Below are 13,393 nucleotides of genomic sequence, written 5' to 3'. Positions count from 1 at the left end.
ATAGACTTAAATGTGAAGAATGTTTACTGTAATACACGCTAAAAAGAGCGTGTATTACATATAGTAAACAATAAACATATACTTATTTTAATACCTATAATGAAATAACTTTTCATTATATTAAAATATAGCTTTACCACTTTTTATTTAACATAATGGAGCTTTTTTATACCAGATTATACCAATTCCATATATTCACGTAGGTACATACATAAATATGCATAAATATTTAATTTTAATGTTATTTTACCAAGGTTAAATAAATGGGTATCTCGACTATAAAGCTTTTGTAATCATTGGCATACAATGCAAAAAAGGAAAACCCGTCGTCTGGCTTACATAGTTATTAACTACATTCAATGGCTATCGTATTTTCCCTGCACAGTTCAAAGTGAAACTGAAACACAAATTTCCTTTTGATGTTACACTCACCTCTAGCCTCGTGAAATTCAAGAGCAATGTGAGCGTCGACTCCGAATGAAAAATAGTTGTTAACGACGTTAAGAGGCAGGTCCGCTTTAGCGTTGCTGGTGTCCTCGCCAGACGCCGCCGAATTAGGCTCCACTGTCAACTGCCATCGATCTAACAGCACGGTGTCACTTTCACCGATATGCGCCAGGATTTTCGATATTGGCTCATCTTCGTAACCCTGAAATGTATAAATACATAAGCATCCAAAAAGGTTATCACTTGTATGTTATAGGTGCTCATACACAAAACAAACTAAGAACTATTTTCATGATAGTTTTCAAATAATAATTGGTTATGTAAATGTTATATAACTTTTTATTGAAGACATTTCATTTAATGGCATCTTTATCTTTATAGTAATAGTTTTATGAATCATAAAATATTCACATTTACACGCGTAAAGTGAGTATTTACTCTTTATAATAAAAATAAAGGAAATATTATCGCGCTTCAGGCACTTGTTCGCTTCAGCGGAAATAAGCAAGCAAATATACAAATGAGGTCAAGAAAGACTCTTAATTATAATAATATGAGAAATTACTTTTCACAATTTCATACGTAAATAGCAAAGGTATTTGGTAATTATTTTTAATGATTAATGAAAATTGTACAACGAACGTTAAAAAGCTTAATTTGATATAACGTTATTCCTAGAACTGTTTGTTTAGTTTAGGTACCTTGTTTGAATTGTTAAATAAATAGTTACGAAACTACAGGAATTCTGTATCCCTTCTTACAAATTGTAAGTATTTATTATGAAACACTTGAACAAATCAGTGACATGAAATGGAAACATTTAAAGTATAAAACTAAAACTACATAGGTACTTTAAAGAGGATTACAAATTCGAAACGCGGCCGACAAAGCTCTGCCTTACTGCCTAGAATTGCGTCTCGAATTGAAATATACAAAGAAAGTTATGACAATAGGTAAATGTAGTACTCTGTACTATAATATTATTTCCCTTTTATAAAAGAAAGAAAAGGCAGGTGGAATAAATTTAAAATATACTTTGAGTTGAACATCGTCTAAAAAGAGCTGTAATATTATTACAGACATTAAAACATAAACATAAAATGAAATGATATAAAAATTATATTATGTAAATTTGAACCTTGGTAATATAAATTGTAAATACCCTGAAGGCAGCTTGGCCGCTCGGTGAATAGAAAAGCCTTACAAGGAAAATTTTGAATGACAGCATTGATAAAGCAAGCATTATTATCATTATGTATTTAAAGGTGTGTATTTTTTATAAAAATGTTATTACTTAAACTACCGTCTACCAACCTATCTTAACTACATCAAATTTTTACTAATGTATTAAAAATATTAATCGAAACGTTTATTTTTAACTCTTTCATAACTTATATCAAAGAGAACAATAAATTATAATAATATATTATTTTCAATTGTGATAAAACCGTTGTTACATAACACAGTATCGAAATAATGTCGTCATAAAGACCGATTCATTATTAAAACTTTGCAAATATTTATCTTCACTACAATTTTATTTACACGAGTAGGTAGTTCATTTAAATCGTCAATATAATTAACTGACGCTCAAACAATCATGCAAAAATTGCTAACAGAATATATTGTTTTCGTAAAAATTTACGATACTGTAATTTTACGCAGCGTTTATATTAAATTGTTTTAGCTCCTAAAGCTCCGTCAAAGAGCTTTTACAAATAATTGATTTTATACGGAATTGTATTAATAACAGGCTGTTGAGATTGTGCACTCGTTTTTATATAAAATAAAATAACATTGTGAGCAGAAAACAAAACAATAGTTAACAAAGCTAAAAATACACACCATAATATTACTTATAGAGAGTGCATTTTAAGAGGGTTTAAAGAATAAAATGCGAAACGAATATTGAAAAATGCCTTAGGGAGATTTCGCGATGAAAACATAAACCATTATATAAAATCCGTTGCTTTTAATCCCTCTATTTATCGTTTTACCTTGTCTATTTTTGAAGTCTTACATTTGCTTCAATTTTATTAAAGTTCTATACTACTCAGAACACATGTTATAATTGATATGAAATCTTATAAATGATAAGTATGTAGGTACCAATGACTTGGCTAAGTTTGATGTTATGTTTGCATTCGAAGAGGTTATTCTTGAAATTGATATTTTTGGTTTTATGGCATAAGAATGCTTTATAAATATAAATTTATAAAGAATAGGAAAAAATGGAGGTTATTCTTTACAAATTTATCATCGTGTCTGTTGCAGGCCTCAACGGTTGATATTGTTGTGCAATGGAACGAATACAATTTTTACTTTTTAAATTTTTACGGAACTTCCAAACTAAATACGACGAGAAAAATGAAATGGTAACATACGATGGAATCGGATTATTACAGAAACTAATTTCTGAAAAAGCAGAAACATTTCATATTCTTACCCATCCAGCTCTTTATATTTTTTTTTGTATTGGAAGTTAAAATTCATCATATTTGAATTCAAAATTTGATTTGAATGAAATATTGAAACAATCTTGAAATTGGGGATTTTTTAATTGGATTGAGGCTGAAGCGCTCGTGCTACGTTCAATCTGTATTATTCCGATTCACTTGCCGTATATTTTTTATTATTATGTACATAAACAGGTACAGTTATTAAAGTAATAAAGTGGAAAAAAATTAGGCAAAGCTTATCAAATATTACTACGAAGCTTTCTCTAATCGCAAATTTTGCCGTTCCATTTCTTTATGCCTTTATCTTTATCTAAAACTACCGGATTGTTCATTGTTTTTATTATAAACTAGCGGTCCGCCCCGGCTTCGCCCGTGGTACATATTTACGTTTTCTCTACATAAAAACCATCCTCGTACTTCAAGGAATATAATAAAAAAGAATTATCGAAATCGGTTCAGCCGTTCTCGAGTTATGCGCTTACCAACACATTTTGCTATTCATTTTTATATTATAAATAAGTATAATAAGTGAATTATTATCATCACAAATAACATAACTTTATTTTTATCACATGCTAACTCTGACAGACGAACAAGTGCGATAGCTTTAATTATTATAAGAATATTATTAGTCTAATTTTATATATTACTCACCCCTCCCCATCCGAGAGCTCTCGCGAGGTCGTTCCCAGTACCCAGGGGTAGTACTCCCACGGCTGGTCTGGCACCGATCCTGTCCAGAACGCTGAGCACCCAGCCCACAGTACCGTCTCCTCCACACGCCAGGACGCGTAGGTTAGGCACTTTACGGAACATTTCTAATCTGTTGAAAGAAAGGTAATAATTAAGTAGGAGGGCAATGTTATGAAGTCTAATAATAGATTATAGAGGTTAATAAAGCTTTCTAAAATAGTTAAAAATGATTAAACATTCCACATGAGTATTTAAATGTTGTTATAATTAATTAGTAATGCAAAAGAAATAATTAAGCTAAACCTATTTTAAATTGGAATTTCTTGAACTTTTTAAATACATTTTTCATTTCGGATGCCTAACACGTAAACCTTTTAACTGATGTGCTTTTGATAGCATTCGTATTTCGTTTTAAAACTTGTTTACAAAATTGTTCACTGTTGATTTTTGTGCTGTTCTTTTTGTTGAGCGATTGAGTTGGTATGTGTATTATTTTCATGAAGAAGTAGCAATATTCAAGTAGTCAAATAAACATAACATACAGTATTTAATAAATAATATTATTTAAGTTAACAATGAAATTTTCTATACCTCTACGTTTAATTATAAAAAATATTCGATTCCAATTGAAGCAATTTATTTTAGTCACTACCAAAAATATTAATTAATCCAATCCATTTTCTGTTACATTTTCATGTACGTAGGTCGGTAAGTCGGTAAGTATATGTACCTATTTTATCAGTGTCAAGGTTTGTTAGCTTGACACAATATTTGTGATATTAGGTGAAAGTAAACATAGAAGTTACTAAATGGTTTACATTATAATATGAACAAACGAGGGTAGGAACTGATACTGATACTACTGATATATTTTGATTGAAATAATCGCCCTATCAGTAAGTACTATGGAAAGCGTGTGCTACTAATTTAAAATTAAATGGTTTAATAGAAATACTTTGCTTTCAAACAATTCTACTTAAAAATGCGCGAGGGTTTAACACGCTATGTCATACAAAAGAAAATATTTGCGCAGCCTCTAACGAAACGACCGACACAATGAAATAAGTAGAATTCATAGCCACCCAGCGGCTTTATTTACTTCTATTCTTTATCCGTGAAAAATGCGCACGCGATTTTTTGTTTCGACGTTATTGTGAAAAGGGATCAAAGCGGGATAGGGTATTACGACTGAGAGAAGCTTCGAGGACTGAAGTCTAGAGCCCGAGATGTAGGTACACAAGATAAGTGTCAGTCTGAGCTCTTCACGCGACACTTCGCCGTGTATTCACACTAACTAGGTAATAGACTTGCAGTACGAATATACGAGTAACTCTCATTTTACTTTTATATTCCCGTGATTGTTTTTTTTCAATTGGGAATAGGTACATAAAACTGAGAATTACATATCAAACTCTGCTATACGAACTATTTACAAATTATAATGAACCTAACTGCAAGGTTATTAAACAACACAGAGTGAGCCATGTCATTTGACGATTGTTATTGAAATATGTCATTACCATACAATGTGTAGCATTAAAATGCATAGACTTGCTATTTATAAAACTTGTAAAGAGGACTATTCGCTTTTTAATGAGGCAAAATAATATAACAATGACGTCAATTCACGCTTTAAAGCCTATAATGTATATTATTCCATTACTTCCAATGAAAACTAAACTTGAAAATGTCTATATTAACGCACGATTGGTTTGCATTAAATGTAAAATACATTTGGGTACTTTAATATGATTATATTTCAACAAAAGCTCAATCAAAAGAAAAGGCTTATTGTTTTCTATTTTTTTATGTTAGATATAAATCTTGGAAATATTTAGATAAATAAAACACTATTTAGAAATATTACAAAAAAAAAAATCGATGACTTCATATTCAAAATAACTTACCCTGGTCCTGGTCCGCCTTGCGTTAAATCGAAAACTTGTCGTGGATTCAAAAGCCATTGAAATTTTTGTAACAGTTTCACACCTTGATTGCCTCCGCTTTTTGGGTTAATAAAAACGAGGACAGGCTTGACGTTGGCTGTCGGTATTGGCTTTATGACGAAGGGCCTTTGCTCCACCTTTGAGTCCTTTCCTTTTTTCTTTGCGGCGTTTTTCTTTTTCGGCGATTTCCTTAAAGACGATTTGAAACTGCCCCGTCTCGGAAGTTTCACAATCCATGACGGCGGTACAATTATATTTGCTTGGGTACCTTAAAATTTGCTTTCATTTTACTACAATTCTTTGATCAATTACAAAATTCAAATGCTTAGACATACGAGTTTAACAATTTTACGTACCTAATGAGCATTCTTCTCCAATCCGTTGCAGATTAAAGCAACTCTCTTTGTTGTGGTATGCATCCTTACACCACGAACAACTTAAGGCAACAATTTCTTTTGAACTAAACGATATTTTGGCCTGCAGAGACTGTAAAAAGTATACAAATTTATACCCATAAAAGACGATTTCTACATCAAATTCTAAGAAGAAGCTACGCAAATACAATAGTTATTAGCCTGGCAAAATAGCATGAATACGCACAGGATCCTCTAGGTCAGTGCTACCTCCTACCGCATTTTCGACAGTGTTCTTTGAGGATAAGCACCACCCACAGCAACCGCGCCGCAATGACTGTGTGACAACAAAACAACCATGCAGTGTACCAACACACATGCAGTGTACTAAATAATTAGACAAACGCAAATTAAAGTACATATTAACACATGACATAAAACATGTATGTACGTTAAATTAAATAATAAATAAGATAAGTAAATAAATATTAGTCGTGTATAAAAGTTAAAAAGAGAAGTTTTAAAGTCATTCAAAAATAAAACATATATAAAAGCTTTATACGTCCTAAAATCATCTCTTTTAAGCTCAACGTAAAACAAACTCCCTCTGAAATAAATCATGAAGCATTGGATAAAAAATGAAACATATGCATGGGTGGAATAGACAAAATATGACTAAACACTCCGTTGAGAGGTATCGTAGCTGAAACGTAACGCTGGCTCTATTTTACACAACGGTAGCGCTATGTGAGTGATATGCTAACGCGTCATTAAAAATGAAGTTCCATTTCGCTCTCGGGACGCGACTTCTGACGTGGAAATGATATGAATTTTACGCTAAATGTAAATCATTTACAACACGGGAAACGCTAATGCATTGACCATTTAGCTAAATTGTCTCTAAACATTTCAAAGTTAATATTAAATATTAACATTTTTATTTATTGCGTTTTAGTACGAGATCCGGCTGCAGGATTAGTGCGTTCATCGGTTTTTTGCTGAAAACCGAATTTTTATGTATATTTATAATTAGGAGAATATATATCGACTAGGTTGCCAGTCAAAATTTGGCCGCAAGCATGTTTAATTAAAATTTTTCTAATCGATTTTTGGAAAAAAAATTCGTTCACTTGTTTTTTGAATAAAATGTAGTCTACATCACGGCAAATGATATAAAGATTCAAAAAAATCACGGTTGCCGCTTTTCACCTGGCCGCAACATCTTGGCAGCCTGGTGCAAACAGGTATGATTTCGATTCATTTTTACGTTCATAACGTACATTTATGAATCATATATCAAATTAAAGCTAATTTTTTTCTATTTATTATCATATATGGTTGCCTAATTAAATCCGGCCGCAAATAAGGGTTGCCGGCTGTTAAAAATTATAAATATTTACGCCTATTAGTACACCGACGCATTCGCGTGCGGCAGTGAAACAACGAGAAAAAGAGAGGATCGGCTGTTAATTATATTAAATCAATATTACTTTTTAAATTTGTCATTTTGAAAAGGACGACATATTTTCTTTCACTCAACCTTAAATATTCAACATCTTTAACAGCCGGCAACCCTTATTTGCGGTCGGATTTAATTAGGCAACCATATATGATAATAAATAGAAAAAAATTAGCTTTAATTTGATATATGATTCATAAATGTACGTTATGAACGTAAAAATGAATCGAAATTATACCTGTTTGCACCAGGCTGCCAAGATGTTGCGGCCAGGTGAAAAGCGGCAACCGTGATTTTTTAGAATCTTTATATCATTTGCCGTGATGTAGACTACATTTTATTCAAAAAACAAGTGAACGAATTTTTTTCCCAAAAATCGATTAGAAAAATTTTAATTAAAAATGCTTGCGGCCAAATTTTGACTGGCAACCTAGTCGATATATATTCTCCTAATTATAAATATACATAAAAAGAATGCGTCGGTGTACTTATAGGCGTAAATATTTATAATTTTTAACAGCCGGCAACCCTTATTTGCGGGCGGATTTAATTAGGCAACCATATATGATAATAAATAGAAAAAAATTAGCTTTAATTTGATATATGATTCATAAATGTACGTTATGAACGTAAAAATGAATCGTAATCATACCTGTTTGCACCAGGCTGCCAAGATGTTGCGGCCAGGTGAAAAGCGGCAACCGTGATTTTTTTGAATCTTTATATCATTTGCCGTGATGTAGACTACATTTTATTCAAAAAAACAAGTGAACGAATTTTTTTCCCAAAAATCGATTAGAAAAATTTTAATTAAACATGCTTGCGGCCAAATTTTGACTGGCAACCTAGTCGATATATATTCTCCTAATTGTAAATATACATAAAAATTCGGTTTTCAGCAAAAAACCGATGAACGCACTAATCCTGCAGCCGGATCTTAGACTATTTCGTATATTTTCATTTAAACGTGGTTTAATGTGATTTTTCTTCCGTACTACCGTTTAAAAACATTCGTAAATAAAGCTTAACTTTATAATCGGCGCCTACCTATGCGTTAAAGTTTGTTTAACATACTATATACTGTCTACACAGGTAACTGTTATTAAATATGGATATAAATATATTTTTCAATTATGTAATTAATAACGATACGTGGAATCTATTTGCATGCAGTTGGTTAGGCTTACCGCGCGAGGCGCCGAACAAATGAGGTTGGGAGACGTTTTATGAATAAAGATCAGAGAGTAGGTCAACTGTAGAACATTTACGAGATAATTATCCACGTGAAAGCAGGACCCATCAGACTGAATTATTAGTTTCAGCTTCGTCAGCATCAGGACAAGTTAATTAAAGTCAGCCATTAATATTCATATGTCCAGAATGGACATATTTTAATGCTTGTATAAAGAGCCCCATTAGAATATAGTACACGGTGCACCAGCTTTATAGTATCCAATATTTTGGGCGGCCTTTGTGATGCAGAATCGCTCAAACCATTAAGCAGCTATCGAATATCGAATGATTATGCAGATAAATCTTACACGTGCCCTTTTATAAAAACTCTACCTCAGGCAAACAAAACAATCGGGTTGTGAACGCAATAACTTTTAGTTTCAGGAAATATACAGAAGCTTAAATCTTTTCATAAAAGTTACGAGCTCCTATTACTGACACAAAACACGTCTGTGAACTTAGCTTAACTTTGAGGTTTATTTTCATTTCCATAATAAGGATTAATTTCAGTTCATTAACCGTCATATAAATATTCAGACCTTTTTTTTTTTTTTTTTTTTTTAGTGGAGAATGCATTTAAGCATACCCAGGGCACTCGGGGAAAGAGCCCTGGGTTATGTCGGACTCACCCTGCTGAGTGCAGGGACCTACCGACTAAACTCCACTGTGTTCCGCCGTGCCGCTTTATAGACGGGGCCGCGGGTATTCGGTAGAACCGCGTCCGCAGACCCGTCAGCGGCAGCCTATCTCCAGGCCCAACGCGAATGTGGCGGGAGGCCGCCAGGTCTACCTTCCTAGGGGGGCGGCGTGAGTGGAACACTTCTCACGCCGCCTCTCCGCACCGGATGATGGATTATATCCCCGTTCCACCATCCGGTGCCCATCATCAGGGAGGCAGGTCGCGACCGTGTAAAGCGGCCGCGACACGGCGACGACGCCCAATAGGACGACGACGCCGAATCGGATCCGAGGAAGGGTTTCTCTCGCGGACCCGCTCTGCCACATCTTCTGCGACATCACATACTCGCAGAATGTGATAGCCGCGGACCACGATCTGTCGCCGCCAACCATTTCACGAACTATGGAAGGCAGGGAGAGATCAGGGCCGACGACTGCGACTAGGCGAGCACGGGGCTCTGACCACGCGGGGCACACGGCGAGAGTGTGGTCTGCCGTGTCCTCCGGACAGTCGCACCAATGACAAGCCATTTGCGGCTCCCGTCTGGCGACTTTGCACAGGTACCACCCGAAACAACCGTGTCCGAACAGTACCTGTGTCAGGCGGAAGGTGATGGCCCCATGCCGCCTGTCGCACCACTCACGTAGGACCGGTCGGATTGCTTCGACCGTCCTTACTCCTGCGCTGGGCTCTTCGAGCCGACGTTTCCACTCAATGAAACGCCGCTCGAGAGCATCAGCCCTCCATTGCTGGACCTGCTCCAGATATGGGTTGCTCCCATGCGATCTAGACGCGGCGATGCGGCGATAAACGTCCGCCAGCATTTCGGCGTCCAGGTCCCACGGGGGCGTCCCCGCCATTAAGCACGCGGCCTCGAAGGACACCGTGCGATATGCCCTCACGATTCTGAGCGCCATGACCCGCTGCGGTCTACGCAATAGGGGTCTGGTACGGGCGCTCAAAGAGTCAGCCCAAATGGGCGCACCATAGAGGGCCATGGAGCGAATGACGCCGGTGTAAAGACGACGGCACGCACCCCCAGCCCCTCTAAGATTCGGGAGCAGACTTCCAAGTGCCCCGGCCACCCCAACAAGCCGGGGGGCTAGGCGGCGGAAGTGCTCCACGAATGTCCAGCTGCTGTCCAACACGATGCCCAGATAGCGCAACGTGGGACCAACGCTGATGGACGCACCGCCCACCTGGATTGCTGATCCAGCAGCCTGCGCCCTTCGACGGCCACGAAACAAAATCGCCTCTGACTTGTCCAGGGCCACCTCTAGACCAAGTCTTCTAATGCGGCGCACAACTTCCGCCACACCAGCGGTCGCAAGGAGGGCCGCGTCTCTATACGAGGCCCCACGCGCAGTCACCAGGGTGTCATCCGCATAGCAAAGCACGCTTACACCCGGGAGATAAGTGGCGCGCAGGACCCAGTCGTAACCGATGTTCCACAGGAGAGGCCCAAGAACCGAGCCCTGTGGAACACCGCACGACATTTCCTTTTCCATCCATCCACGGCGTGTGGGGTACGCCACAGCCCTCTCTGATAGGTAGGACTGCAGCAATCGCACCATGTACTCGGGCACATTGTGATAGCGGAGCGCCTCAATTACGCAACTCCATGGTAGCGTGTTAAAAGCGTTGGCGATGTCAAGAGACACCGCCAAAAGCACTCCATCTTCATCAGCCACATTGTCTGCGAGTTCACGCAGCGCAGCGATCGCATCAATGGTGGACCGTCCCCGGCGGAATCCAAACTGGTTTTCGCTCAGGTCCGGCCCCACTCCCTCCAGGTGGTCGATGAGGCGAGCTGCGAAAACGCGCTCAAAGAGCTTGCTCACCTCATCGAGCAGCACGATCGGCCTGTAAGCCGAGGGCGAATCGCGCGGGCGTCCGTCCTTCTGCAACAGGACCAAATTCCCGGTCTTCCACCTCCGGGGAAATTGGCCCTGTTGAAGGCATTCTGTGAAGAGCTGTTCCACCCGGGGTCCAAGTGACTCTAGCGCCAGTACCCAAGCCCGCCCTGGGATACCATCAGGGCTGGGGGCGGTCTTTTTTGCTTTGAGCCGCTCCACTGCCACTGCAAGCTCGTCACGCGTGACCACCGGGACATTTTCATCAGCATACTCCTCCTGCACAGTCATTGTGGATACCATCGGCGGGGGAGAATGTCTTCCCCGATTCGGAAACAGGGACGTCACCACCTGCTCCAGAAATCGAGGCTCCAGAGTTTGAGATAGGGGCGGGGCCCAAGGGCGAAGCTTTTGCCTCACCCTCTTGTAAGGCCGACCCCAGGGTTCATGGTTCAAACCCTCTAGCATCTCCTCCCATGCGCGAGTTTTTGCTGTGCCTATCGCGCCCTGGAGAGACACGATACAATCTCTGTAGACGGCGTATAACCGCGCCTCCTCCTCTTCGTCACGCCGTCTACGGCGTCTATGCCTGGTGTACGCCCGCCTCGCAGCTACGCAAGAAGCGCGTAGCTGGGTGATATCGGCGGACCACCAGTACATTTGTCGCCTTCGCGGAACTGACCGCACTCTCCGCATGCTCGCGTCACAGATTTGCGCCATTGCATCGGCAAGCCAAGTGGCCTCCTCCTCCACATCAACACCGTCACCTTGCGGCGTCGGGAGCCAGGCTTGCACTATGGCAGCTTCAATGAGAAGCTCCCTATCTAGGCTTCCAAGCGCCCAGCGCGGACGGCGTTCACCAGTGGGGAATCGACTGTGAGCCGTCGAGGGCATGGAGACGCTGAACCGGATGTAGCGGTGATCCGAAAGCGTCTCCACGTCCACCAGAACCCTCCAGTCCTGAATACAACGAGCGAGAGCAGGGCTCGCGAAGGTGATATCTACAATAGAGCCACCCCTCTGTCGCACGCATGTCAGCTCTGTTCCGCGGTTAATTAGTGTTAACCCAGAGGCGACCGCCCAGTCTGCAAGCAGAGTACCTCGCGCGTCACCTGCCCGGCAACCCCAAGACACGGACTTGGCGTTGAAGTCCCCGGCCAGGAGAACAGACATTGGCTGCGCGAGGTCGATCATATCTCTCAACACGACGAGGAACTCCTCGAAATCAGCGAGACAGCGATTTGGCGAGAAATACACCCCCACGACGGTGTATCCGTTAATTACCGCTGATACGCAGCCCCGTCGCCTGACCACTCGCTCTATTTGTGTACCGCCTTGTGCAACTAGTGTCACCAAGCTATCCAGATCACCCGCCCAGTTATCCCAGGCGGGAACATTGTACGGCTCAGACACAATCGCCACATCAATCTCCCACTCTGCCAGGCTTTGGAGTAAAAGATCCTGGGACCTAGCACAGTGGTTAATATTGGCCTGTAGGAAACGCAGTGGGGCCATTACTGCGTTTCCATAGCTGCCTCCGTTTGCGGCACCTCAGCAGGCACCAGAGCAGAGCGTGATGGAACCCGAGCGCCATCTTGCTTCCGCATTCCGCCTTTTTTTGGCTTGGGGGCCTTACAGGCTAAGCTTCCAAGTCGATGTTCTGCTGGTCGCTTTGCTTCTGCACAAAGGGCGCAGTGAGCAGTGGTAGCAGAGCATTCACCCGCTTTGTGGCCCATTTCACCGCAGCGGAAACAAATGGTACTCCGATCCGCGAATGATGAGCACGTAGCACTTACATGGCCTAGCTCCTGGCAGCGGAAGCAGCGTAGGGGCTTCTGCTCGATTAATGAGACCTTTGCGGAAACCCACCCCACCAGAACGTGCCCCACCTGCGCCAACTTCTTCGCCGCGGTCACTGGACAGCTCACCCAGGCTGACATTGCACCCCGCGGGCCAGAACGCAGAGCACCACACTTTACGTGATCGACGGAACACTCCCCTGCGTGTGAGACCGCGACCGCAATGTCTTCAGCAGAGGCCGAGTCATCCAGGCCAGTAATTCGCAACTCTGCGCACTTCACTGGCCTGGTCACCTTCACATTATCCTCGCCTCATACCTCCCGCAATTTGGTGGCTAGAGCATCCGCTTCCTTTGTGCTGGAAGCACCAGGTATCTCCAATATCCTGGCACCGGTAACACCACGCTTAAAGCGCATCGCACCAATGCCGATCTCCCCAAGATCGATCCCACGCCGCGCCTCCATCATGATC

At 40.6% G+C, this 13,393-nt stretch overlaps 1 protein-coding gene across 8 annotated transcripts in view; it reads right to left on the bottom strand.

Moving 5' to 3' along the window:
• LOC123692178 (eye-specific diacylglycerol kinase) overlaps positions 1-13,393 on the bottom strand; it is a 108,471-nt gene that overhangs the window by 20,006 nt on the left and 75,072 nt on the right. For 7 of the 8 annotated variants that reach the window (XM_045636891.1, XM_045636888.1, XM_045636890.1 and 4 more), the window contains 5 exons: positions 6,146-6,235; positions 5,902-6,031; positions 5,507-5,813; positions 3,561-3,729; positions 433-649 (listed from right to left, as the gene is read on the bottom strand). In XM_045636891.1, the coding sequence (XP_045492847.1) occupies positions 433-649; positions 3,561-3,729; positions 5,507-5,813; positions 5,902-6,031; positions 6,146-6,235 (913 nt within the window). The remainder of the gene's footprint in view (positions 1-432; positions 650-3,560; positions 3,730-5,506; positions 5,814-5,901; positions 6,032-6,145; positions 6,236-13,393) is intronic. The other variant, XM_045636886.1, reaches the window with a different exon arrangement.

Source organism: Colias croceus, chromosome 5 (assembly GCF_905220415.1).
Source record: "Colias croceus chromosome 5, ilColCroc2.1".
Lineage (NCBI taxonomy): Eukaryota > Metazoa > Arthropoda > Insecta > Lepidoptera > Pieridae > Colias > Colias croceus.
This window is presented reverse-complemented; position numbering and strand designations above follow the sequence as displayed.